Genomic DNA, 26,856 nt, shown 5'->3' on the forward strand with positions numbered 1-26,856 from the left:
AGGAACGGGTTGAAACATTAACTTGTGGATTAGGAAGAGGTTCCCAAGAGCATCCAAAATCAGAGTGCGTGACAGAGACTGTGGGAGTGACATATGCAAACATGATCAAGTGTAATTACATGGAGAAGCCTCCTTGTTTCTATCAAAGGACTTCTTTTAGCCACTGTTTGAGGAATGAAAGGCAAGAAGTGGTGGACGTGTATAATTTATTCATGTGTTACTACAAACCAAAAGGCATTGTGAGGCTGATTCAGTCATTACATGGTGAAAAGGTATAAATCCCATTCTGAGTAAAATCAGTGTATGTTCTTTTGAATTTCAGATTCATTTAACAAATGGGCTGGATAACATGCTACACCGTGGCAAATGCTATGTAGGTTTTTAAGGAGACTACACTGATCATTATCCATTTTACAAGGTGAAAAAAATGCAAAATCAGAAACAGAATCAGGACTTTTTAAAGTATTTTATATATAAACAAATACCTTGGCTGAAATGTAGATTTAGAGTAATAAGTTACATGTACCGTTGGGAAACTACAACATTATCTTTTCTTGACCTTTTGTTAAAACTCATTCACCCTAAAATTCAACTATATCAATTTTAAAAGGAATAAGAATCAGTTGACAGGTGTACATATTTTTGATCTGTACAGGAAGTGCAAGCCATTCCCAGAAATCACTTATTGGCAGGTTAAAATATGCCTTGATGTCTTGGTTTTAATTCGGCTAAATTTGGTTGAAATGTGAAGGCTTTATAGACACCTAGGTTACATAAACTTGCATTTCAATAGCATTTGTGACTGTTTCAATATGTAAACTGGTTCACATTGAAATGTTGCTATTTTAAGTGTAAACAACAGCAAGTTAGATGTAACAGATAAGCTTTGGCTAAATGAAAAATCTGCAATGAAATGTTTTTGCTTGCTCCATTGATCTTTGAAGGAAATAAAAAGTTGTTTTACTCATTTCACAAATGTGACAAAAGATTTGTCCATTTTTTTTCCCCAAGTACATTTGACATGTCACAGTAAGAACACAATCACAGGTGTAAATAATAAAATGAGTGATGGCTGAATTCCATTTAGTTGGTTCAGTTTCAGGGTCCAGGTATGGTTCATGCTGGCTCTCATCTGATCAATCAGGGTCGTAGCTCCCATTGAGAACACTGAAGTCATGTCCTCTGAAATAATTTTGGGAATGTGGAGAGTTTATTGATATGAAGTTAACATTCTACAATTTATGTCAGTGTTGTATTTTCAGTTTATTTTGGATCCCCTCAATCTGTAAAATTATTACAGGTTTAAACACATTTGTGTGTAATTAAATTACCACAAATGACCTTGGGAAGAGGAGGGGTGGTGAGCGACAGGGGACCCACAGCTCATTTTAGCCACACTGCCCTCTAGTAGGTAAATCCGGCCCTGGTTGTCACTCAAAACGCATTTAACAGGCTAAACTGGTACAGTTAAAAATGGCAGTTCTTTCTGATGGAACAAATCAACTGAAAAATAACACTTTTAATGACAACGGTGAGAACATCATCATCATTTCCATCGCAAAACTGAAAAATACCTCAAATAGGCTGCGCACAAAGAAGTTAGAGTTTTGATTTGTCTTAAGATTTGTAAAAGGCTTTATCACAATTTTGCAAAAAGATAAAAATTCAGCGCTGGCTGTGAAGGAATTTTCCTTCTTTAAAGTTAATATCACATTAGGATCATTTGCTGAGCTAAAGTAAGCCAAAGGTGACAGTCTGTGATTCTCCAAAAGTCAAACTCTGTCTGGCTGACAACCCTGTGGTCCATCTCCTAGGCAACCCAAGGTCAAGATTAGCTTTATTTAGTTTCAGACAGACAGACTGGCTCTCTTTAGAAAGTGAGTAGGTAAGGTAAACACATAACGTCTTGTTTTGAACCAGCATCCAATAGCCTCTTCACACATAGATGAGTGAAGAATATCCTTATTTGAACACACAGTGACTCTCTGTAGGTCTAGGAAGGAGAAATGCTCTCCACCATGGTGTATCCTTCATCCTTGTTACTACACTTTGTTCTCACTCTGCTTTTGCCAGTCTTCCCAGCCGCGGCTTCAATAAACCTTGCTGTTTAAGACATCCTGAGTGTCATGAGATCTTCTTCATCAATAAGAGTTGACCAGCTTACAAGAATTTTCATTAAACTGCCAAAAATGCAAAAGCAAACATCAGACTATTCAATATAACATGAGGGATGAAATCAAAGGAAATATTGTTTGAGTAACCTTGACCTCATTGTCATTGGTTTCATACATCTGAGCCTTCTCATCATTGGAGTTTCATATTAGTTACCCTCAACTAAACCACAATGCATGTGGCACATAGAGCAGGGTTCAGGGCTCACATTATATCAATGACAATAACAAGGCTCATAAAAAGGCTAGCCTTATACACAACACATAAATGTGCATCACTTATGTCAACGCCGGCTAGCATGACACGCACACACCAAGGCCACACACATGTGCCTGAGGGAAGGGCTACTGAAACAGACGATACAATAAGGTCTGAGGGCATGACATAATGGAGAGGCTTTGTCTCAAGGAAACCCCCAGTGCATTAATATGATGAAACACGGATAGATCTCAAGCTCCCAAAGGAAAAAAAAAGGTTCTGCAGGAATAGGGTCAGGTAATTAGGGAGTATAGGTGCGTTTCAGTCAGAGCTGCAGATTTCAGATTTGGAAACAGTTCAGTTTGGCAAAGATCGGGCGCTGGAAAGCCTCAGTGTCGTATTGCCTATGCCACCCACAGATCTCTAATGAATTCCTCTGATCCCAACTTTCATAAGGAAGACATTTGGAAAAGATTTCACAGATCAGTGCGCATCATCGTAGCCTTTCAACTTATTTCAACCGTGGAACATTTGAATCAGAGTCTGCAGTATATTTGAGCATTTGGGGTGTGGGAGTTTAAGGCTGTAAACTGTTTCTTTATATTTGCCTAAAGCTTCCATAATGAGCAAGATATGGACCTTATCGGGTTCTTCAATTATAGTGGGGGAAAAAACATTTACAATTGTGCCAGGAGATGCTCTTATTAAAGAAAGGGAAAGTTATCTCTCCAAAACATGACTCAAAAATGAAACAAAAAAATATTTTTTGCGCTGATGATCAAGGACATTCAGATACACTGCTGTTGCAATAATTATCGCACTCACATCCAATAACAAAAGTAGGATCATTCATGTCGATCCTCATACAGCTGTGAGCTAATTTGTTTTGCGTTTGTGTCTGTGTTTTCATCTACTTAAATGTTTCCCCTGCATTTCTGGACATGAAGTCATTTGACACATTTGGTCACTGCAGTGTGTCGCTTTAGAGGGAAATCCTGTCTTTTCACAAGATAGCAATGCTGATTATGTTGTCAAGATGGATTTATGTCAGGTAAAAACACTGCCCATTTCCCCCTGCTCTGTGTACCCTGCTATATGCTGCATATTGTAATTTAGGAGGCAGCTGTCATATTGAGTTTTCCCATTATCCAGTATGTACAGCGTGGCTCAGAGTCAGACTAAATGCACTGGATGTGACTATACCATCTCTCTGTATCTCTCTCTCACACACACACACACACACAACCTTGACTTATGAATTCAAATTCATTTTCAAAGGAATAGTCAAAACAGAAGGCTGTTCTTACAGAGTGGTCAGGTCTCATGCCTCCCAACAGTGGAACACTGCTGACCTCTCATGGTCTGTGTGGTTTAAGGTGTCTTTTAAAGGCAGAAACAGTGAAGCTAGGAGAACATCAAAGGCTGATGAATGAATGAGTTTCAAAGTGTGTAGACCATTAAACTGTGTAACAGATATATAAGTTGTCTTTGCCTTTTTAAGCAGAATATTAATCATTATAGCAGACCTTACAATGAAACCTAAAAAAACATTTATAAAAAGGGCTCAGAAAACACAATATATCATACTAAATAAATCACTTACTAAATAAGTAGTGAAATAATTGAATTCATGAATTGAACTTTAATTATATACATTTTAAGGTGTGATTTTAATCATGGAATTTCCACTAGAGTGAGGCTGTAGAGACGGCACTGTTATTCTGCTAAGCTAGGCTTGCTAGCGTCTAACACTTCTAGTTTGGTGTTACTTTTCTCTCCATTATGATGTAATCACAGTTTTTATTCCTGTTGTATTGCAAACTAAATCCTTAAGATGTTAAAGCATCAAATTAGCTTTTTCAATTCAGAAAACCAGAGAATGTGTCTAAATTAGCTTAATGTGAGGCTATCTCACCTGCTAGCCTCGGCAGGATTGCAGGAAAGTTACTGTGTTTTGGTGATGTACATTTTTCATGCCCCCCCCCCCCCAAAAAAATAACACATTCTGTGGTGTAAACGTAAAATGACAAAAAGTCAGATCTTGAGGTCTTATGTCAGTTTTTACACAGTTCCTGCGTTTTGGCATGAATGGATGTTTTCAATCCAGATGCAATATACTAGTTTTATGACAAGGAGTAAATTAATATTCTAACTGCATAATACAGAAGAGACATAACAGTCATGAAGCTCACATGTGGCTGTGACAGCCGCGTCAGGGCAGTGATAGTGTGACATTACTACATGTGCCTCTTCAGAGAGAGCAATTTAAATCACTGCCTGCATCTCTGCTTTTGTCAGTTCAGAAAATCAATGTTCTATTAATTGCATGTCATTAACATTTATTAGAAGATGCAGGAAACTCAAAAGAACATGTGCACGTCCCACAACCCATTATCTTTTCACCTTTACTTCTCAATTATAAATTGTCAATAAAGTAGGAACTATAAGACATAATAGCCGCAGACAAACTCTCTAACACTTATCAGAGAAATGCTACAGTTACCAGTGGACATCTACCCCTCCACAAATACTTTCAATGAAAGAGTATGAGCCCCTAATATACAAATGATATGTACTTGCACTGTATAACTGGTATAATTCGTAATAATAATGCTCTGCTGTTTTCAAGTGTCCCAGTAAACTGTGGCTGTGTGACAGCGAGCCGGCATGGACAGTACCAGGACTGTGAACAGAAACTGAAGCAGCTAAATGGAATTCAGCCATCATTCAGTTTATTATTTACCACTGATATTCTTCCTCTGTGAAATGGGCTTACATAAATTGTACTATTACTAAAATATACACATATCAAATATCATATCACTGCAGCTTTAAATCTGGACAAGAAGTGTGACAAGGGCGGCACCATTTTTGTTCTCGAGAGACAATTGTTCACAAGGTGTATCACTACATCAATTGTGGCCCTGCAAGATCAAATGTGTAATTCATTTCCAAAAGGCACTGTGGAGGTTCCAGATTTTTAACAAAGGCTACTGAAAGGTGCCTAAGGACATATCTATATTGGTTACAGATTTTTATTAAATACTATGAGTCCCTCAAGGTTCATTGTAATTTTCAGCATGAAAGTAAAAGAGCTGCAATAAAACTGGGGTAACATCCTCAAATACCATTGTTAATGCACGTTTTAGGCCATTCACTGGAAATCATGTGTGCTTCACATTATGCTGATCATTTAACAAAGTATACAACTATATGTTCAGTTTGAAATGGGTTAACTCTGGGGCAACTATTAGCTCCCATTTATTTAAAATGTATCAGTCATTTTAAATGTTTTTGAAAATCAGCTTGTTAAAACTTGAAACCAGCTGGAAATAAGTAACTGTACTAAGTGAGCATTGTATCTGCAAAATTTCATTACTGTTTTATTACCACAGCCAGGCAATGCAGCATATTAAATAAAGACATGATTATTCTGATAGATTTCCATAACCCAGTGAAGTTTCAAGTCTCTGTAAGTTAATTTAATGTATTGCATTGAAATGAATGGAAACCATTAGCTGCCTGTAAAGCAAGAAAATCATTTAAAACTACAGTGTAGTTTATAACAAATGGTAAATCCATATCCATACAACTATGTAAGCCTTTAACTTAGGGTAATAGTTTGGCAGAAACCTGAGTTCAGCCTTTCTGTTGTCTGAGGTTTGCAGGATGTTGCCTGTTGGGTCTTTGTTTATAATTTAGACCTCATGTGTGGATGAAAGTATGACCTTGTGCAGCTTTGAGCTGTCTCAGCAGAGCGTCTGACCATGGTGGCTGACACAGCGAGACGTCTGCCTGTTTGGGGACAGAGGGTGTATGTAGGTCAGCCATGGGCCTGCATGCTGTGACAGCAGCACAGTGCTCACTGTGCTGTGCAGCAGGACAGGGATTGGAGTGGACAGAGAGAGCCGGCGTGGAGAGAGGCCCCCCTCACACGTCAGCACCGATACTTCCTCATTTGCCCCCTTAAACACTTTGACATTATCAGGCCACACAGAGCAATGTCCACCCTCATTATTCTCACCTTTGGTAGCGCAGCAAAATGGGCAAGGGGAAGAAAAAAAACTTGCAGAAACACTGACCAGACATCAGATCATGGTGCATGTCTGAAATGTTGGGATGGTCATTTGGTGGGTCCCGTTCAAGTGAAGACACCACCAGCAGAGACCTTCAATTACAACAAAGTCAGCGTTCTGACAACGCAGAGCTGTGTAAACACCGCCTGACTGTAACAACAAAAGACAGCTACTTACAATTCACTTTAGGATTTTAAAAAATATTAAGTAAATCTGCTGTATGACTTTCCTGAAGTTCACAAAAACAGAATATTCATTGTAACTCGTTTGAATGAATTTATACACAACCAACAAGTAATTTTAACACATCTTTTATTGAAAGAGTCAGAGTATAGTTCCAAATACAAGCTGTAATAATCCCACAAATGATGACATACTGCCATCAAGTGGCTCAGATGATGTATCAAAAATTTAAATATGAAAAAAATATCAAAATATGTATCCTCTGGTTACAAACAGCTTAAGAGGAATAACTGTGGGTTTATATAAAAAGGTCACAAAAGGTGAAATGTATGTTTTGTAAATGTTGTCGTTGCTGTGAAGTGACACTCTGAAAAGTAACAAATGTTAGGTGAAGAAATAAGAAAGCAGGAGCTCATCGGTTGTAAGGATGCATTGAACCGGACGCAGATTTGATGTTTGTCTTGATGCTGCTTGGCATTTTTCCTGAGAAAGAAAAAAACACTAATAAATACACACAAACAGATTTAAATCAACTACTGAATATTGTGTATTAGCAGCAAAAAATGCAAATTACAATATCTGACTGAAGTGTAAAGAAAAGGTTTGTATAGTTCAAAGTGGTATTGATAATAAATGTTTTAATTATGTACGGTTAACATGTCTACACAGAAATATACATATCTCAGCACATATTAAGGGTCAATTCTTACTCTGTGTGAACACAAATAACTAAATAGCTCCCTTGATATATTAGGCTCATTTGAGATGAATTTCTGCCTCGCCTGGAGAATGAAAAAAAAGCTGAGGTCAAGTCAGTTTCCGCCAGCATCATCGCTTCATACAGGAAGTCACAAACATTTCCCCTGATTGAATAAAATACTATTTTTAAGATCATTCTTTTCAGCCTTTGCTGTCTGCAATAACTGTTGACAAATTGTGTTGTGTGAGAAAGGGTTTTAAAATATGGTGTAGTCATTACAGAATTTATTATTTAACCTTCATACTGTATTTATGAAAGTATGCTATATGTATATAAGTTTCTTCATTCACAACTCACTCACATCCTAAAATAGTCACATTTAAAACGTCAATTAATAGGTCAAATATTCTTACAAATCACACACACACACACACACACACACACACACACACACACACGGAGATAAAAGAGCAGCAAGGGCGTCCCATCAGGACATATTTATTTATTTGCAGAACAAACACTCAGAGTAGTCAGGTGGAATACTAACCCAGCTCTCCAGGTCTCCTACCTGGCTGCCCTTGCTGCTGTGGAGCCACAGGCCCTCCCATACCTGCTTGCTGGCCTGAACCACCGCCAATGGTGACCTGCTGTAAGGTGGGCCCTCCGCTCATCATGGGCCCTTGTCCTGAATGTCCAGGGGCCCCTGGACCTGGAGGCCTACATTTGGAAAGCCCCTTTCCAAATGCGACAGCTCCAACCAAGGCGTTGGTGTCAGCAGGGTTGAAAGAAGGTTTGTTCTGTCGTATTGCTGGAGGGGAGAGGGCGGGGGGGTCGTGAACGTCAACTTATTTCCATTCAGAAATGAATTTCAGATAAGTTAAACAAACCTGCACTTTCTGCATCTCTGTCATCACGAGGATTGTTAAGCTTCTCTAGCAGATTGGAACACAGCTTATTCAACGTCTGGATCTGTTTCTGTTGATGAAAATATAACCGGGGCGGTTGAACAATGCAAAATACACAATATAAGGCAAAGTAATATTTTACATATTTGCTTATTATTAGTAAGACGGCATTAAACCTCTCAGTCCATATGATAACTAACTGACCTGCGCCGCCTCTGGGCCAATTCGTGCCGCGTCTGCACTCAGCTGTTTCTCCTGCTCCTCCACCTCCGGATCAGGCTTGGTCCGCAAGTAGTCCGGTACAATCTCGTGGCTGAACACCGGGACGCGCTGCTCTGTGAGTTTCTGTGGGGGAACAAGCAGAGAGATCGCTTAGAAAAACGCCTCAAGAGTAGCAGACACGTCAGCCAGCGGCTTTGATACTCACCGCTAAATCCTCATCTCGGTCCGGGGACAGAAGCAGTGGTATTATAACCTGGTTGCGAAAGGATGGCGTCTTCTCGTTCTTGAGCAGTTTATTGATGGTGTTCAGCTGGCCAGATAGAAGAGCAAAGTTGTCCAAAACAGAGGGCCTAGATGACACAAACACACATCAAAGCATCTGAGAGGAAAACAACACTCCCCAATGAACATATTTTAAACTCATTAGGATAGGGTATCAATTTCAAATTTATCAATTCCAACGTGTGTTCCTTCAGATTCACACCATATTGAAGTAAATGCTTCATCATGTTGGAGCAGCTTCCTCCCAAGCATGAAATCTCCTAAGTGCAGGTGTTATATTTTGCTCTGTCGTTGTCGGTTTTAGTGAAGCTACGCCAAACCTTTGAGCATTTGGAATGTAAAACATAAGTACTCTCTTCTCACATGCTTTGTTGAGGTACTGCGTAACAAATGACGTGACCTTGTGGACTGTAAAATGCTCACCAGTTCAATCGGGAGCGCGAGTCAAATATGCAATAAGTAAGGAACCGATGAGCAGAATCGAAATACGTGTCTTATCGAATCCACGGTTCTTTGTAAATTTGGTCACGGTTCCAACTTGGAACCGGTTCTCGATACCCAACCCTACACCTAATTGCTTTTATACAGTTAAAATCTTAATCAACTGACCTGGTAATGTGGGACACTCTGAGTGTTTCACTACCCTCCATCAGACCGACTGATACAATAATCTTTTGAAAACACTTCAGATTTCAATTTCATAAGGACAATCTGCACTACACTATGATGTTGTGTCTTTCATATAAAACAATTCAAACTTAACTTGAGAATTTGACCAGAGATGGACTTCAGATGTGTCATCAGCTGATGGAAGCTGAAACTGGCCCTCAGAATGGGACTAATGGTCCTTTGGAAACTGTGGCTGTGGTAAGGGGACAATGCAGAGGCCCTACGTTCTCATTTTAAAAGATGTGTGTACAATAAAAATGCCCAAAGCCCCAACACTTCATTTACATCTGCTTATTTATTATATCATAAGAATGAAGCAAGAAGTCTTGATATAGTTATGTAATTAACTTTAACGACACTGTTGGATGTTAATGGAAACTGATACTTGTATGCGGAGAGGATGTTCCCTTTGAGTTTAAAGGCACAAACTGAAATCTATCTTCGGCATAATGCTTCACTTACCATGTCAATCGCTCGTATTCATTTTCCAACTTATAAATGAAATTGTGAAGAGCGCTTTTGACGTGTGCTACCCGAGAGATGAGAGACTCCACCGACGCCTCCAACTGCTTCTCTTCTCGTTGCTGAGTGAGAAAAAAAGACAGAGCTCTGTCCGATAACCTAAATGTCCAACACACATTGAACACACCAAACATCCTAACGACTAATAACAACTTCATCAATTAAATGATCAACTTCACTTCACTTCTGTTGTTCACTTCACTGTTATGTTAACCTAACGTTAGCTGTTAACAGTTAACTTAACGTATCGAGTTAGCAAGTTAGCTACTGCTAGCTCTGCAAATAAGTAAACCAGAAGGGATGATCATATGAGTACAACTTCAGTGGAAATACCAGTGAGAGATATAACAAAGCATCACACTGTAATTTACTATAAATACGCGTTAAAATAAACATTACCTGCATTGTTAAACCCCAAGCTAACGACAAATGCTCTAAATCAATCTGGACGTAAACACTTCCGGTTCGCGTTGCCAAAATAAAAGCAAGTTAGCTGAACTACTTCCTCTTTAGTGTTTTTTGGTGATTGGCAAACCAGCTTAGAGGTACAGTAGCGCCGCCAACTGGACTGGAGTGTGGGACGAGCGAATATGCGGAGAAAAAAACAAAACAAACAAAACAAAAACCCTGGGAATTATTTTAGCAAAATCCCTTTATCCAAAAGATAATAATGTCCCAGTATATGTTGCCTTCTGTTTTCCACAAGTGACCTGACAACATAACGCCATGTTTTGCCTTCCTTACAGAGTGAAGCTGATTCCTCTTGATTTTGTATTTTCTACAGTGAAGTAGAACATGTTTCTGGTTGGCTACAGTGTGTGCATTTTCCAGTTTGGTGCTATTTTATATAGTGTATGGTTGAGACTTGTATAACCTATTTTCAGACAAGTGATTCTCTTTACTTCCTGTCATTTCCAGCCCACCACCCTCCCAGCACCAACACATCTTTGTATATTATATAGCTGTCTTGTTTCATTATTATCCCAATGCTCCTGCCACACTGACTGTACATATTTCCTACTTAATGTCTTAGCTCCAGCTTTGCTTAAAGCAATTTGTAGGTCTACATGCTTAATGCTAAGTGTTTGTTGGCTCCTCCACCTCCTCATTTCTCTTCACACCAACATGAGCAGGAACACAAAGGAAGCGTGTCGATAAACCCTTCCTTTCCATCCTGTACATTATAAGGAATATTTCATTGATGATAACGATTCTAAATGATGATTTGCCAGATCTTGTGCTTGTTAGTGCTGAAAAACTGTCAGAAGCAACAACAGTATTTATTGCCTTCTCTTCTATCCACTGCAGTGCCAGTAATGTTGCCAACAGCTGTGGTATATACTGACACGTGGTCTGACACTCTTTTCTTAATATATGACTCACTCACTGGAATATATACTGCTGCACCTGCACACCCTGTATCAGGATGTTTGGAGCCATCTGTGAATACAGACACTGAGTCTGCAAAATAGTTTTGTACTAAACACCACACTGGGAGTTGCTTGGCAAGGGGAGTGACCAAGGAGGAATGGAAGTAATTCAAACTGTAATTGCTACAATCCTATGTTTTTTGCCTTTGCATCACCAATCCACCCAAAACTTATGAAACGTGTCTCATTGTAATTTCCCATCAGTCTGTTAAAATACTCTTGGCAGGATGAGTAGCACCAGAGACGTTTTATAGAGCACATAGCCGGTGGAGATTGAGTCAGTATGCCAGCATCAACTTTACTTTTCTGATTTTTAAAGTTTTTCTCCCTTTTTCACCTGCATCGCTGATACTTGAGATGTTTTGAATGATCTACTAGAAGTTCTCGGGCCTGAGTTTAATACATCTAACTTTATAAGGTTTGATTCTGCCGGTGACATGTAGGCTACGCTACGCACCCACAGTCAAAGACAGATCTCATGAGTGCCCAATTTTGTAGAGATGCTCTACTTGCTCCCCACTCCTGTCCTGACAAACAACAAAGTAGCTATATTGATGACCTTTCACGTTATCGAAATTAATAGTCCACGTGAGCTTTTTGGCATCCCTTGAAGAAAGAAACAAAAAGAACATTTTCCATTAGAGACAAGCTACAAAAATGTTTGTGTATACTGTCAATTATAGATATATATCCTTAGAAATAAATAAAATTGGAATCAAGCAAAATCGGTGTGGTCAGGTCAGACTTAAAAAATAAAAAAAAATACATGATTGGCCCAGGAAAAGTGCATCTCTTTCTCTTTTAAGCTAGACCACATAGAGTTATTTCAAATTCAACCACAAACTCTATCACAAAGCAGAATCACGAAGAGGCTCAGAATATAAACCCATTTTAGGTAGTTAGGGAGGTAGGTACATTTATTTGTCACAATATAATAAGTTAGATAGTGAAATTGAGCTTTGCAACTCCCTTCTGCTACATAGCAGACAATATACATTAATACAGAAGCAACTACAAAAATGATAAACAGAAATAAACTATATCCAATGGAGCAGTGCTGAGGATGAACCTGAGTTTAAGAGTCTGATAGCTTGGGGGGAAAAGCTGCTCTGCAGTCTGGTGGTGCGGCAGCAGAAACTTCTATATCTCTTCCCAGAGGGCAGCAGGGTGAACAGGCTGTGGCTGGGTGGGTACTGTCCTTTAGGCAGGCACCTCACTGATCACTGATGCTCAGGAGATGGGTACCAGTGACCTTCTGAGCAGTTTTAATCACCCTGCAGAGCTCTCCAGTCCTGGGCTGTGCACATCCCATGCCTGTTAGTCATGTTTCCAGTCAGGATGTTTTCCGTTGCTCCTCTGTAAAAGCTGACAAGTACTTTTCGTGTGAATTTGGCCTTCTTAAGCTTCCTCAAGAAATCCAGTCATTTCTGAGCTTTCGTCACCTGCCTGGAGATGTGAGATGACCATGTCAGGTTCTCTGTAATGCTGATTCCCAGGAGCCTGTTCACCTGCTCCACCTCAGCTCCACTGATGTAGTCTTTATCTCCTTTTCCCTTAAATCAACAATGAGCTCCTTGGTTTTGCAGTTGTGGGTGTACAGTGTGAACAGGAGGGGGCTGAGCACAGAGCCCTGGGGGGCTCCCGTGTTGAGCACTAGACTGGAGGAGGTGTGTCTGCCAATCCGAACTGACTGGGGTCTGTTTGTGAGGAAGTCCAATATCCAGTTGCAGAGATTTGAATTTAAACCCAGAGTGCTGAGTTTGCTGATCAGTTTCATGGGGAGATTGTGCTGAATGCTGAGCTGAAATCCACAAACAGCATTCTGATGTGTAGGTGTCATTTTTCTCAAGGTGTGTGAGGGCTGAGTGGAGGGCAGTGGAGATGGCGTCCTCTGTTGACCTGGTTCTGAAACAAACTGGTGAGGGTCCAGGCTGATTGGGATGTTGTTCTTTATGTGCTGAAGAACCAGTTTCTCAAAGTACTTCATCAGAATGGGGGTGAGAGCCACAGGGTGGTGGTCGTTCAGACTAGACACTACAGACTTTTTAGGTACAGGAACGATGGTGGCTGTCTTGAAGCAGGTGGGAACCCTCTGCTGAGGCAATGAGATGTTCTAAATGTCAGTAATAACATCAACCAGCTGGTTAGCACAGGTTTTCAGTACACAGCCAGGGATGTTATCAGGCCCAGCTGATTTACTCACATTCACTCTCAGCAGGACTCTCCTCACGTCTGCTGTGGATCCTGACAGGGGCCAGTCCTCTGGAGGTGGAGTAGACGTTACAGCTGGCTCTTTGATGAGTAGATCAAAGCGAGCATAAAAGGTGTTAAGCTCATCAGGTAATGTGGCCTCACACATGATGGGGGAGCTCCTGCTTTTGTAGCCTGTGATGTTCTTGATGGCCTGCCACATATCTTTGGTGTTGTTGGTGTTGAGGTCTCTCTCCAGTGTCTGCTGATGTCTCCGCTTCACCTCCTTGATGCTTTCAGTCTAGCTCAGGCTTATCACCCGACCGAAAAGCAGCTTTTTTGGGTCTGGATAGAGCCCTCACCTCTCCATTCATCCAGGCCTTCTGATTGGGGAATGGTTTTATCGTTTTAGTGGTGTGTATTGTTTTGTTGTAGGGTTGGAAATTTGTAACTGAAATAGTTTCACCACAAGCTTTGTCAAGTTGACGTCCACTAGTCCTGTAAAATTGGTGCCCGTGCTTCTAAAAGGGGCCGTGTGCTCAGATTAGTGATTCTGCCTGTGCAGTGGAAGAGTGTCCTCTGATATCTGAAGCCATGACAGCTGGCCTGCTGTTATCTGTGCACGCCTGCTACCTTTGTTCCTGCTCAATGTGTTGTTTCCTTATCTGCTGCTTTTTCTGCTTTAGTGAGTAACTTCACTTTCTTGTACAATTTCTTGTACTGCTAAGCAGGGCAAGCTTCCTAATCTAGTGTGGGTCATAGTAGTAGTTTACAGTAATAATGGTGGCAGATTTACGCTCAAAATGTGCAGAAATTGTTTAACAACAGGTTTTTGATTTCACAAGTAAACTAAGTTAGGTGTTTCTAGACACCAACCTTCGATCTTGCTGGCTGACATGATTACTGTTGCTACCAGATTTTGGTTGAAAACTCAACTTGAACTGTTAATATTTACCGCTGAGAAACATGTTAAAGGATTATAAATAACATTCTAAAAGACTAAGGCTAAAACCTACAGGCTTAATGTTGCAGGTTAGCTTGTCTGTCCTAAAACTACAACATTAAAGAAAAGTAGAATTTAAATGTTCTAGCATGACCAAGTTTGGATGCTATACAAAAACATACTGTATTGCTGGTATTTTTGAATATAAAAAAGGAAAGGTTATGAGGACAAGTGAATGACTTTGTCAAACCTAACACCGTCTTGGATAATGAGTTTCAGAGCAGCACAGCAGCCTTAACTCTGATATGGTAGCATCCAGGACCAGCCTCCACACAATGGGTGTGGCAGTCCTAAATTGGCTTTTTCTAATGTAACCGATAACTCCACAAAATAATGTAGTTAATGCAGCTAATGATACATTCTGTAACTTTGCAAGTAACGCTAGGTTACTACTGTAGGTTGTAGTCTAACTAGCTAACTAGGGGTGCAACGGCTCACAAAAGCCTCGGTTCAGATCATATCACGGACCAACTAGGATCCATTACACCACTCATGCTTTTATCCGTTCTTTACACTTTTTCTTTTTGTGTTATGGATTTTGGAAAGGCAATAAAACAGACAACAGTGAAGTTCTAGCTTTTTGATACTTTCTATAAATCTGATGGTGCAGGCACACACAGTCTCTGGTATGGCACAGCTGCATCTTCACCAAGCAGGTTACACACTGTGGAAGTTGGACATGTAGTGGTATTGTACTGCAATGTCACATATTAGCATTGGTATTTGTATTGGCAAAAAAGGAATATTTTTCACAAACAATGAACATCCAGGAACACAGACATTTGTAGCTAAAACATTTTATTTTGACAAAAAAGGTGTTAGTCGTGTTTAGTGTTTCAGTTAAGCATGCAGAATAAAAATCTCACACCAACTGCCAGGCAATTGTTTTCTTCTACTGCTGATTCACAGTTCACTGCTCAGACTTCCTTCAGGCTCTTGGATGTACTTCCACACACACACACGGTCAATTTCTTCAGTTCTTCTATTCACATTTCAAACCGACATGCCTCTCAAAGTACATGGGTGAAACGTAAACCTTTACTTGTGTCTGGTGAGTACATTCCTGTTTTCCTGAGTGTTTTTTTCACAGTTCTGGCACAGCAGTGTAAACTTAAGAGGTTCCCGGTGGCTCCTTAAAAAGTCTTAAAAGGTCTTAAAATAAAAAAGGGAAATAAAGGTCATATATCATCTTAAATCCCAAATTTGCAGTTGGTGGGTTTAAGGCCTAACATGTCTAATAAGCGTGTATTTGTTTGATTAACTAACTATTAGACAATGCAAGACTGCACCAAATAGAAGTTTTATGTTACGTTTACTTTAGCTGCAGCAGTTGACCTCCGGCTGTGTATCATATTTCAAGGGTTTAGAAGTAGTTCTCGATGTCGCCCATTTCCACAACGACAGTCTTTAGCTGGGAGTAGTACTCGATAGTCACCTGGCCGTTCTCTCTGCCAAAGCCTGGTAAAGTACAGTAGAGATCATGTAAACAAACACAGCTGGTTTTAGTGATTCACCATACTTTAATTTGGTAAGGATAACTGAGGTCACTCGCTGCAATAAAATGTCATACTGTGAATGTATTTGCATTTAAAATAACAAAGGTGGTCATTAGGACCATTTTAAGCTTTATAAAATCCTACCTGACATCTTGTATCCTCCAAATGGCACTTCCACAGGACTGATGTTGTAGTTGTTGATGAAGCAGGTCCCTGCCTCCAGGTTTGCAGCCACACGGTGGGCTCGAGAAATGTCCCTGCAGGCAGAGGAAGGGAACAGATTTCTGTTTTTAGTACAAAGTACCGAGTCAATAGTCTGTATGCATCTTATTCACAGTTAATATGCTGCTTCATCTGCCCTCCAACCACAGAGACGGCTATTGCGCAATGAATTCCACTCGGTTAGTGCTAAATTGATTATGGCTGTTTTGTGGAAACCCTGAACCGCAGCCAACAGAATCCAATAACCGCATTATCTTCTCTATTATCTTATCTGCTCTGCGTGTCCTCGGCTCACCTGGTAAAGACTCCAGAGGCCAATCCAAAGGTGGTGTTGTTGGCCCTCTGGATCACTTCTTCCTCTGTGTCGAAAGGCAGCACAGACATGACTGGGCCAAAGATCTCCTCCTTCACACAGGTCATGTTATCTCTGCAGTTATCTGTAGCCGGGAGAAAGGACTGTAACATATCTTGCATACTGGGACACAATATAAACATGTGATGGTATCAGTGCTAATATTGCTTAATACTCTTATTCATTTTCATTATGTCTGTACCACTACACCTTTACTGTTGTTTTGTGTTCTGTTTTGTAGTCTCTGTTAATAACATTACAAAGAGTGCGGTCTAAACCTGATTTATGAAAAGTGCAATGAGATTACTTCTGTTGTGAAGACAAAAAATATAGACATCCAGGAGAATAAACAAAGAGACTTACCTAGTACACAGGGTGACATGAAGTAACCCCCTTTCAATTTGGGGTCAGCGGGGACTAAAGGCTCTCCTCCACAAAGCACTCTGGCTCCCTGGAAAACAGACAAAGCCTATTACTTACCTAAGTATGAGAACTAAGATAAGTATATTCAAACTTAATTTAACTGATTTGAGGTCTAGTGAAAGCACAGCAGCTGATTCATTCTCAAATAAATGGCTCTCAACAGTTGCTCAATTCTCCAGCAGGGACCATTAACGGTTCATTCGATGTAATGATCAAAAGGGTTTTAAACACACCTCTTTCTTGGCCTGATTGACGAATCCCAGTACTTTGTCCAGTTGAGGCTTGCTGATCAGCGCTCCCATTCGGGTGCCGTCCAGCAGGGGGTCACCCACAGCGATGGCCTTAGTCCTCTTCACCACTTCTTCCAGGAACTGGGGCATGATCTCTCTCTGCACGTACACTCTGGTCCCATTGCAGCAAACCTATTAAATGCAGAGAGACATTTTAGTCTGTCAGAGCTGACAAAGAATGTATGAGCTTAACATCATACAACACAATAGGGGTGGGAGATAAAAACGGATACTTAGATGCATTGCAATGCAGACGTGGAAGATTCTGACTCGATTCTGAACTCGCGGAAGTGCAGCGGCTGTCTGTCTGTGGTGTGCACATAACACAGAGACCAGTGTTTCCCGTATTTGGCTGTGGAATGAATCCACCCCACTAAAATGTCACAATCATTAATATCATAGCTGATATTTTATTTTATCTTGCACACTATGCGAGCATGGTGGCACTCACGCTCGGCAGCTCTCTGTGTATCCCAAGAGTGAGGCCGAGCGAATGAGAGCGAGCGGCAGAACATGACAGTGAAAGATAGCTATGAAAAATATTAGCAGCAACTTTCAGTCTGGCAGTAAACGTGCAGTGTAGGTCACAGCTTGTCCGTTAATAAAAGTCTGTTGTTTCCCTAACTGCCCTGTACAGCACGTCTTTGGCTGTTTATAACGTTAGTTAAATTAGTAACAAAGTAATATTTATTAGCTCAGCTGTATGTCATTATTACTAACTTACTTGTCAAGGGTTGAGAACATCAGGTTCAAGCTTAGACTGGTCTACAGCTCTGTCCTGTATACATACTGTACATCCTAAAAAATATTTTTCAGTTTTAAATGCTTCACAAATCACAAATTAAGTGCATAGTAATTATCCAGAGATCCCACATAGAAAAAAAATATGCATCAAGATGCATCAATAATTGTTTTATTATCGCATCACAGCCCTCTGAATCGTAATCAAATCGAATCGTGAGGTGCCCAGAGATTCCCACCCCTACAACACAATATATAAATGAGACAAATGTCTCACCTGTCCCTGTGTCAGGAAGTTTGCCATGAGGGCACCTTTCACTGCATTTTCCAGCTCACAGTCTTTGAAGATAAGGAGGGGAGATTTCCCTCCAAGCTCCAGAGTCACCTGCTTCACCCCCTTTGAAGACATTTCCATGACCTGAGTGACAGTAGAACACACAGGGCATTAGCAACAGGGCCGTTTGAGGCTTATGAAGCAGCAACTGAACACCATGATATTTAGTTCAAATATTTAGCCTTATATTCTCACCCACCATCTAATGGATAAAAAAAATTGCTCCGATGCAAAACTCATTTGCCAAGCCCTGCTGTATATCATTCTTCTTTGAATACATATTCAACGATGAGCATCTACACTGCCAGAATTATACAAGACAACGAAGAAGAAGAACATAGTGACGAAACATGCTCTGTAGTGCCGTTTATCTGTTTTCAGCTACTGTACAAACATGACGGCGCAACATGGTGACATCCATGGTTATGTAGACAGAAATGGCTCATTCTAAGGTAATAAAAACATTTATGCTGCAGAGACCTTACAACAATTATGTAAGGTCTTTACACACCACTGAAATCATAGTTATGGGTGTTAAACTGCATTTCGTAGAGCCACTTCAGGGGGGTCGTGTAAGCTGAGTAGACCTAAACCTGCATGACTATGATTCACGTGGTGACATACACAAACAACATTGATCTGATGCTATTACCTGTATTGTTGATGATTGACACAAATTAAATCTACTTTTGCTGGGGTGGAGGTCATGAATTTTTTTTGGCTTCTAAAGGGGGACATGTCAGAAAACGTTGAGAACCAATGGGTCAAATCATACAAGAGCACTGGTACTGTCATTTAAATAAAAGGATCATTTTGTGTAGGGAGCAATTTGGACACTGGATACTATGATGGCGGGTCTGGGATTGTATGACACCCTTGTTGTCTTCAATTCATTTAAAAACATTATATAAAATCATAGTACTCTGGTCTCTGTACCTTTTTGCCTGTTGGCACACTGCCAGTGAAGGAGACTTTGGCAACCATGGGGTGATGGCAGAGCAAGGTGCCAGTCTCAGCTCCGCCCTGTACCACAGAGAAGAGCCCGTCGGGTACCCCTGCCTCTTTGTAAATCTCAGCAAGAATGACGGCAGTCACAGGAGTCATTGGAGAGGGCTTAAAAACCATGGCGTTACCTAAGCACAACCAGATATAAACACTGCAAGTTACAGTACACAAGACACACATGACTGCTGGACGAACAGGCAGAAACAATCCTTCTTATAATAATATGGTAACATGCACTGTTGCTAACTCACCACACGCCAGAGCAGGAGCAGACTTCCATGAAGCGATCTGGAAGGGGTAATTCCACGCACCGATTCCCACACACACACCAAGGGGCTCCCTCCTGGTGTAAGCAAATGCTCCACCAGGAAGCTGGACATGCTGGCCTTCAGTGAACCAAACACAAAGCCACTTTGAAAAGCACAACACACATTTTCTGAACTTTTGGAAAATCACACATTTTTGACACAAACAAGTTAGTGTACCCACCAGCAAGAGTCCCGGCCATGCCGGCATAGTACTCAATGCACTGCCAGGCAATGTCAATATCCACCAGTGCTTCAGTGATAGACTTGCCATTGTTGATCACTTCCAGCTTTGCAATCTTCTCCCTTCTTTCCTGTTTGTGTTGGAATAAAAAAAAGAAGAAGCTGTAAATGCAAGACTTTGACAGAACTATTAAAAAATGTAGTTCACTGCCATTAAATGTTTATACATAGCTTTAAGATTATGCAATGACAGTGAATGAGTGAAAAATTAAGGTCGAAATCCTCGTCAAAGAAGTTCCACAGACCCACAAATGGTTTATTTTGTGCAAATGTAGGCCAGTGGTGGGGGGAGGGGCAGAGTTGTGCTTTAATGAGTAACTGGTATCTTGCTGCAAGCTTGCAAAATTTCCCCTGCAATTTATGTTGCACAATACTGAAAGCAGACCGGCTAGTGTCCAATAATTACACAACAGCTTGACCGTCTCACCCTGATAATGCGGGCGGCCTCTAGCATCACCCGAGCCCTCTCCATGCCCGCCATCTTGCTCCACTTTAAGTAGGCCGCGTGGGCGCTCTTTATGGCCTCGTCCACCTCCTCAGGCCCACAGGGCACCATCTGACACAAGACACGGCCTGCAGAGAAACCAGATGATCAACAGGTTACAGACTGTCTGAGCTCCAAGACAAAACACAAGACTGGAAGAATTATGGTGAAAACACAGTTATTACTATATTAAAACAAATAAAGGGAAAACTTTTTGTTCAGATTTTCTCTTTTAATCACAGTCATTACATTCAACTTAAAAACTCCAAAGTTACTACACCCGACCACAGAAGAAGCGCTAAGGGAGGGGTTCAGTCACATTACAGCCAATGTTGCCAACTTAGGGACTTAGGGACAAATATAGCGACTAACACTCTGGTGTGTTAGTGGAGAGTTTTGGAGACTCTGGTGTGAAAACATGCCAGCAGGTGCTGCGTGGGCCCCTCCCCCCCATCCCAAAGCACTCACTTTTGAGCCCAGTCCTCGCGCAGCAGATGTTTACCCCTCCTCGTCCACAGACTGAGAATGTACCACGCATGCGTAAATTACTTTGAAACTACATGGTTGTATATTGTCTCACTTTTTGTCTCTCTCACGACGTCATTCCTCTCTCCTACAGCGTCCCTCACAATTACATACACATGGCCAAATATGCAAAATAGGCGATTACGTTATTTATCGGCTTCTAGAGACTTTTAGGACAGCCAATAGCTAGACTTTACTTACTGGGGAGTTGGCAACACTGATTAGTGATCAACGTACAGAGTGTTCTCAGTGACACCGCTGCACAGATGTGCCACTGATCTACTATAACCTTTAAATGGGGCCCTAACATATTTTTAAATGTCATATTAATACTTAAGAAGTATGAAATAATGACCCAGACTCACCAGTCGCAGGTTCAAACACGGGCTCTGCGTTGCTCTGCTGCCTGGGTTTCACTCGCTGCCCACCCCAGAAATTCAGATGATCTGTCACCACCACGGTTCCCGTCGAGGCTCCGGGCATGCTGTCGAGGATTGACTGGGCCATTTTCAGAGGGAGAGGACCTGCAAGAACACGCGGAATTACAGCAAAGCTGCTGAATTTGACTATGCAGAATAACATTCGGCACAAGGGAATTAACGTAACCCTGCGAGCTCACCGTTAGCTAACTGTTCACAGCACAAAGTTACCAAAGTGAAGCTAGCACAAAAGCACTTTGCTAAACTAGCATGAAGAAAAGCAGCACACGAAAGCTCGTGCAGCTAATCCTTACTTAAAGTAGTGGAAACAATTTTTTTTTTTTACCATACCAAGCTTCTATGCAACTTGCCGACAGACCTGTCCGCCAGACACGTATGCTGGAGATTTGACGTCCCCAGACCTCTTTAAACTGGTGGACACCAGCCAGGACACGCCTCCTTCACAGGACCGCTTTTTCCTCCTCCCCAAAGGAGAGATCAGAAGATGGCATGTTCTTTGTTCACTTTATTCTCAACAGAGCCAAGTCAATGATACACAGAAAGACTGAAGGCTGCAAATCAGAGCCATGTAAAGACAGTGACAGGTCCAAATGTCCCTCATATCTAGAGTTTTCCTAAAACCGCCTATCCTCTTCTTGATTCACCCCTCCCAAGAAGAGCAAAGACATGACCCGCCCCACTGGGGTTAAATCAGTGTCAGCAGTATCACTTGAAATGCACAGATTCTGAGCCACAAATATTATAAGTTACTACTACTTATTAGAATAGTTACTAGCAACTATTTCCATTTTACTAGTGTCTATTATTTAGGTACCAGTACCTATTCGCTAGTTACTTAGTAACCGTTCCAAAAGACACTAGTAACATTTGAATTCTTACTAATAAGAATGGAATAGTTACTAGTAACTAACAAATAAGAACTAGTATCTAATAAATCCTCATTAATATTTAACAGATAATTTGCATTGCTGAAAATGTCAAGTTGTGAGTTGGAGATGTCTTGTGTCCGAATAGTAGTAGTAACTAAAAAAATAGTTACTAGTAACTAATAAATAAGTAACAGTAGTTTTTAAATAGCAATTAGTAAGTTTAAAAAAATAAATGTTAAAACAGCTTGCCATACTCAGTGGCCACTTTATTAGGTACACCTGTTCAATTGCTTGTTAATGTTGGATATTTTTAGTTAGCATTTGGCAAAGATGTTTAAATATACCTTATTCCTAGCTTGATTAGGATAATGTTTTCCTAAACATGTATGAGGTGTAAACTTTGAGGGCAGATTTCTTGCTCAGCCTTGTTGCTCTCGGGCTGCGGTCTTCACATTTTTGTAAGAACACACACACACTACACATTTTTGCTAAGCACACACACAGCCGGCCAGTCAAACAGTGCTGCTAGCAGGCCCTATCAAGGCTCAGGCAAAGGCCATCATTTAGAATTAATTGCAGATCTGACCGTGGGACAATGGGGCCTTCATGGATTTTAACAAATACATACAGTACACAGCACACAAAACTGTGCTTGTGTTGATGTTGATGCTAATTTCCTCTTGTCTTATGCAAACACTTTTCGCTAATATCAAGATGATGTCTTATTTCTGATGTCATATTGTATTGTCATACGTTGTAAGGTAGTATACACTATTGTTTTAATATTGAATATGTGTGGAGGTGGAAGCGGAGGTGGGTCTGACCCTAAAAGACCCACAAGAGGAGGAGTGAAACAGGATATATATATGTAATATATGTATTGCAGAGTTTAAGGAGTCTGCTCCCCGGACCGGCTCGGTTACACATGTATTTGTTGTATTTGTTTTATTTGCTTGAAATTTTCACTAAACTTGAGTTAATCTGAACTTACTGGAATCTGTGTCTCACTGAAAAAAATACCATTTACATTGAAAGAACAACAGTTCATCTAAGTCTAAGTTACAGTCACCAAGAGTATGAAGTGTGAGAGTGAGGGCCTGTTAGGCCTCTGGCCCTGTCTGAGGGTTTTTCCTCCCACAATTATTTGGGAAGCCTGAACCTAGGAGACGGCATAGAGGTCCTGGAGGCCCAGACTACATGGCTGTAGCTCAGAGCAAATGGTGGATACCAAATAAATAGCCAAGCAGAGCCATTTAATAAATTCTAATAATAATGGATCTGAGCTCAGTGTGTTTTCGCCCAGATCACAGGCAATACATGACTTTTCCTCAAAAGAATCTAGAAATTGTGATACTAAATTTAAATAGAAAATACATGTGTATCTTTATTGAATCTCTTGCATGTCTTGTTAAATGTTCTGCTGCGTGTTCTGTTGCATATGATCATTTTGAGTGAATGAAAGATTGACGTGTGAAGTTGCATGAAGGATAAAGAATTAACCCTGTGATACCGTTTTTCATGAGACCTGCGATACCGTCTTTTAAAGACCTAGTTCTTTTTGAGGAGTCTGCTTGGGCAGGTAAAAGACGTTTCTGTGAGGAAGTGTTTTGGAAATGGCCTAAATGGATAGATCGTCCCTAAGAAAAAGGCTGCTTGGACAGCGTAATAAATCATTATGTTTGGATACTGCTCCTACTGTATCTACTCCATCTACTGAGACAGAGGAGGGCTGCACAGGTAGATAATGGCCAGAGAGTGACTGTGTGTGTAAATGTGAATTGAGTGTTGATTGAGTTGTAATGTTGTTTGTGCTAGCAATTGTTGTGTGTTAATGGAGAAGGAGTCATGTGTGGTGAAGCAGGTTAGAGAAGAGGGTGTGTGAAGACTTGGAGTGGAATGAGGCAGGGTCAGAAGGTGTAATTTAGTGTGACAAGACTGAAATACAGTGCAACAAAGCATTTGAAGCTCGTGGTATTTAGACACTTAAAGTAATTGAAAAGAAATTCAATTAATGTGTTACAACACACACACACACACACACACACACACACACACACATAGAAAGGGAAGAAAAGGCACATAAATCATAACAAATACAAGGGATGTCATCAGAAGTCAGTATTACTTCTGTGTGCAAGACAAAAATAAACAAATTAATACCTAAATTAAATTCAGTTGCGATGTGCCTGCCAATATTTATTCTTTGGTAACTGTGGATATCATTGCTGAAAGCCCATTTATAGAGTTTGTATTGAAGACTGTATCATGCATAAAATATTTATTTCCATGAGTTATAATTTAGATTTTTGACGAGATGTTTTGTGTAATTTGATTACTTTAAATGACTCCTGAGGGCATATTTAGAGTTCCTTATTAATTACTGTTTCGAATTGTCTTGAGGGGTGTTAATTAAAGGTAACTGTTTACCAGATGATTTCATCTGTAGTTATTTTGTTCAGAATTGGTTGATCTCTGATAGATCTCTGGCTGAATCTTACAAACAGTAGCCTTTTTCAAAGTCTCACCCATTTTTGACTCTGAGGTCTGAAGCTCACACAGCACACACAGAAACAAGCTCCTTAGTGCTCTTCAGGATGGTTTACATACCATCTCTGTCACTGAGTGACTGTTAGGTTTGCAGGCATCAGAGCAAACTGAAATTAATCTTAAATTGTCATTATTGTTTCCCTTGGAGTTTATGAGTACCGTTTTATACAACACTGTTTGACTTTGTACTTTCCTCCACTCAGAGAGAGTTTGAAGCCAAATTTTGAAAGGTTTTGCCACACTGTAGGCAATATTATATACATCAAAGAAAAAGTTAAAACATTAAAGTGTAGTATGGATTATATTTTTAGAACAAGGTGTTCTGAAACCATACCCTATTCAGTGATACATTGATTCCTAATAAAATAGAGACTGGCACATCTGTTTACTCTGATCTGGCTTCATTAGCCCACCTCATGATTCCACATGTTAAAGTGGAAAAAATATAAATTTATGATAAGTTTTTCTTAAAATGTAACACTGCAAAAAACAACAACAATGCATTAAAATCAATGTTGCTGCCAATCAGTGACCCATCCCAGCCCCACCTCTGTACAAGCTGTTTTTATCTCCCAGGTGGACCTTCTTTGTCCTCTTTATGATCAGGTCGGGCCACGACCGGCGGGCCCCAGTAAGCTTGAGGGCGCTTGTGCTAAGGTCAACAAAATTGCCACATATTTGGTTCTACAAAAGGAGAAAGGCTCTCTAAAGGAGTGGCCAGAGTCAGATTAACTCTGACCTAACGTAGACAGGGTCCATCAGCGTTTTTGTGCTCAACAACAATGGTAGTTGCATACCACACAGACAAATAAACCAAACCAGCGGGTAATAAACCCTCCGGACAGCTCTGACTGTCAAAAGATAAGGACAGTCTTGAAAGATTTAGAAAATGTTTTTAAAGTTGTACTAACAGATACTTTTTGCACATTTAGCATTCTACTCTGCAGGTAAATGGTGGTAATCGACCCATGATGTTATTTGGATGGAAAAGTACAAGTTTCATTTATGGGTGAGAAGTTGACTTATTTTTCTATTTTGACTGTTTTGAAAGGTCCTCATAATCAAATGATCCACAGTAGATATTTCATAGATCACAGATACGTGATGTGTTGAGATCTATGGCTTGAAAATGTGTAAACACTACATTATAAGACTCACACCAACGGACTTTTGATTACTCAAATCTAATAATAATAATCTAATGTTTCCTTTCTTTCTGTTTTCAGGTTTGAAATGTATTTTGCTATCACTAGATTATTAATTACTGTGAGTAAATGATTCGTACTCAGCTAAGAATGCTACTCGACTGCAGGAATAACTAATTTTACTTATTAGTTCCAATATTTTCCTTTAGGTGTGATGGTTTAAAGTACCAGGTTACAACGGATGATCTGTACAAATGAGTTTGCTAATGGCTTATGAATGGACAAAAGAACACTCACTGTTTCCTTTTCATGTATATGTTAGTCAGTGTTTTAATATTTGGACTAACTATTTATGGTCCAATTTATTACGTATTTGAACTACACATTGCCATCTTGATTAAACAGCCTTGCATGCCACCTCCAGAGGAGCAGGGGGTGTGCATACGCATTAGACCTGAGTGTTGTACTGTCTGACAAAAGCACTAGGCGGGCCGAGGGGGCTGAGAGAAGCACATGTGAGGAACTCACTAGGCAGACAGTCAGAGTTGTCATGTAGGGAGTGGTTGTTTTCAAGAGCTTGAAAGGTGGAATAACGTCCCTGGATTTACTGCAACAACCCCGGTATGGACGAACTTTAAGGTCATTAAAATAGCGTTGGCCGACTATTTTGTCAGGTCCAGTGTGCAGTAAAGCTGCTGCCACGTCTGGAGGGAAACCCACTGCCATCTAATTTGGATTAATGATCACGGTGCCGAAAACTGACTCTTTCCTCTCTCTTTAATGCCCACATCTGGGACTGCCAACTGATAAGGGGAGGAAGGACATGATGGCCATGTAAGCGCATCACAAAGTGCTGGTAACGTCTGTTCCCGCTTACCACCGA

At 40.5% G+C, this 26,856-nt stretch overlaps 2 protein-coding genes across 10 annotated transcripts; both read right to left on the minus strand.

The window, feature by feature from the left end:
• Positions 1-6,741: 6,741 nt before the first annotated feature.
• Positions 6,742-10,448, minus strand: LOC119901223 (mediator of RNA polymerase II transcription subunit 8-like). 6 transcript variants are annotated; one of them, XM_038716797.1, is made up of 9 exons: positions 10,329-10,448; positions 9,870-9,991; positions 9,502-9,600; positions 8,662-8,806; positions 8,439-8,579; positions 8,217-8,304; positions 7,940-8,137; positions 7,340-7,411; positions 6,742-7,112 (listed from the first exon to the last, which is right to left on the minus strand). In XM_038716797.1, the coding sequence occupies exons 1-8, from the start codon at positions 10,332-10,334 to the stop codon at positions 7,386-7,388; spliced, it is 825 nt and encodes a 274-aa protein (XP_038572725.1). In that variant the 5' UTR covers positions 10,335-10,448; the 3' UTR covers positions 6,742-7,112; positions 7,340-7,385. The 6 variants fall into 6 exon arrangements, with proteins under 6 accessions (XP_038572725.1, XP_038572723.1, XP_038572722.1 ...); XM_038716795.1 differs by lacking the exon at positions 7,340-7,411; XM_038716794.1 differs by lacking the exon at positions 7,340-7,411 and having other exon boundaries at positions 7,898-8,137.
• Positions 10,449-15,333: 4,885 nt separating this feature from the next.
• LOC119901224 (4-trimethylaminobutyraldehyde dehydrogenase) lies at positions 15,334-21,887 on the minus strand. Of its 4 annotated transcripts, XM_038716803.1 has the most exons (13): positions 21,738-21,858; positions 21,338-21,496; positions 20,391-20,536; positions 19,905-20,034; positions 19,667-19,801; positions 19,347-19,543; positions 18,354-18,494; positions 17,279-17,467; positions 16,986-17,073; positions 16,566-16,707; positions 16,193-16,305; positions 15,869-16,010; positions 15,334-15,704 (listed from the first exon to the last, which is right to left on the minus strand). In XM_038716803.1, exons 2-12 carry the CDS (start codon positions 21,477-21,479, stop codon positions 15,916-15,918), a joined length of 1,518 nt encoding a protein of 505 aa, XP_038572731.1. In that variant the 5' UTR covers positions 21,480-21,496; positions 21,738-21,858; the 3' UTR covers positions 15,334-15,704; positions 15,869-15,915. The 4 variants fall into 4 exon arrangements, with proteins under 4 accessions (XP_038572731.1, XP_038572729.1, XP_038572727.1 ...); XM_038716801.1 differs by having other exon boundaries at positions 15,334-16,010; positions 21,743-21,887; XM_038716799.1 differs by having other exon boundaries at positions 15,334-16,010.
• Between the last annotated feature and the right edge of the window lie 4,969 nt (positions 21,888-26,856).

Source organism: Micropterus salmoides, unplaced genomic scaffold, assembly GCF_014851395.1.
Source record: "Micropterus salmoides isolate LMB-PRFRI ecotype aquatic unplaced genomic scaffold, ASM1485139v1 Ms_hic_scaffold_13, whole genome shotgun sequence".
NCBI classification, from domain to species: Eukaryota; Metazoa; Chordata; class Actinopteri; order Centrarchiformes; family Centrarchidae; genus Micropterus; species Micropterus salmoides.

Coding starts and splice junctions, on each gene's coding strand:
- LOC119901224 (XM_038716801.1), bottom strand. CDS start 21,479: ATGGCCCAGTCAATCCTCGACAGCATGCCCGGAGCCTCGACGGGAACC. Junction 16,708..16,985: donor CATGTCACCCTGTGTACTAG/GTAAGTCTCTTT, acceptor TCCCGGCTACAG/ATAACTGCAGAGATAACATG. Junction 16,011..16,192: donor TGGAGGATACAAGATGTCAG/GTAGGATTTTAT, acceptor GTACTTTACCAG/GCTTTGGCAGAGAGAACGGC.
- LOC119901223 (XM_038716793.1), bottom strand. Junction 8,580..8,661: donor ACCGAGATGAGGATTTAGCG/GTGAGTATCAAA, acceptor GTTCCCCCACAG/AAACTCACAGAGCAGCGCGT. Junction 8,138..8,216: donor CAGAGATGCAGAAAGTGCAG/GTTTGTTTAACT, acceptor TCTCCCCTCCAG/CAATACGACAGAACAAACCT.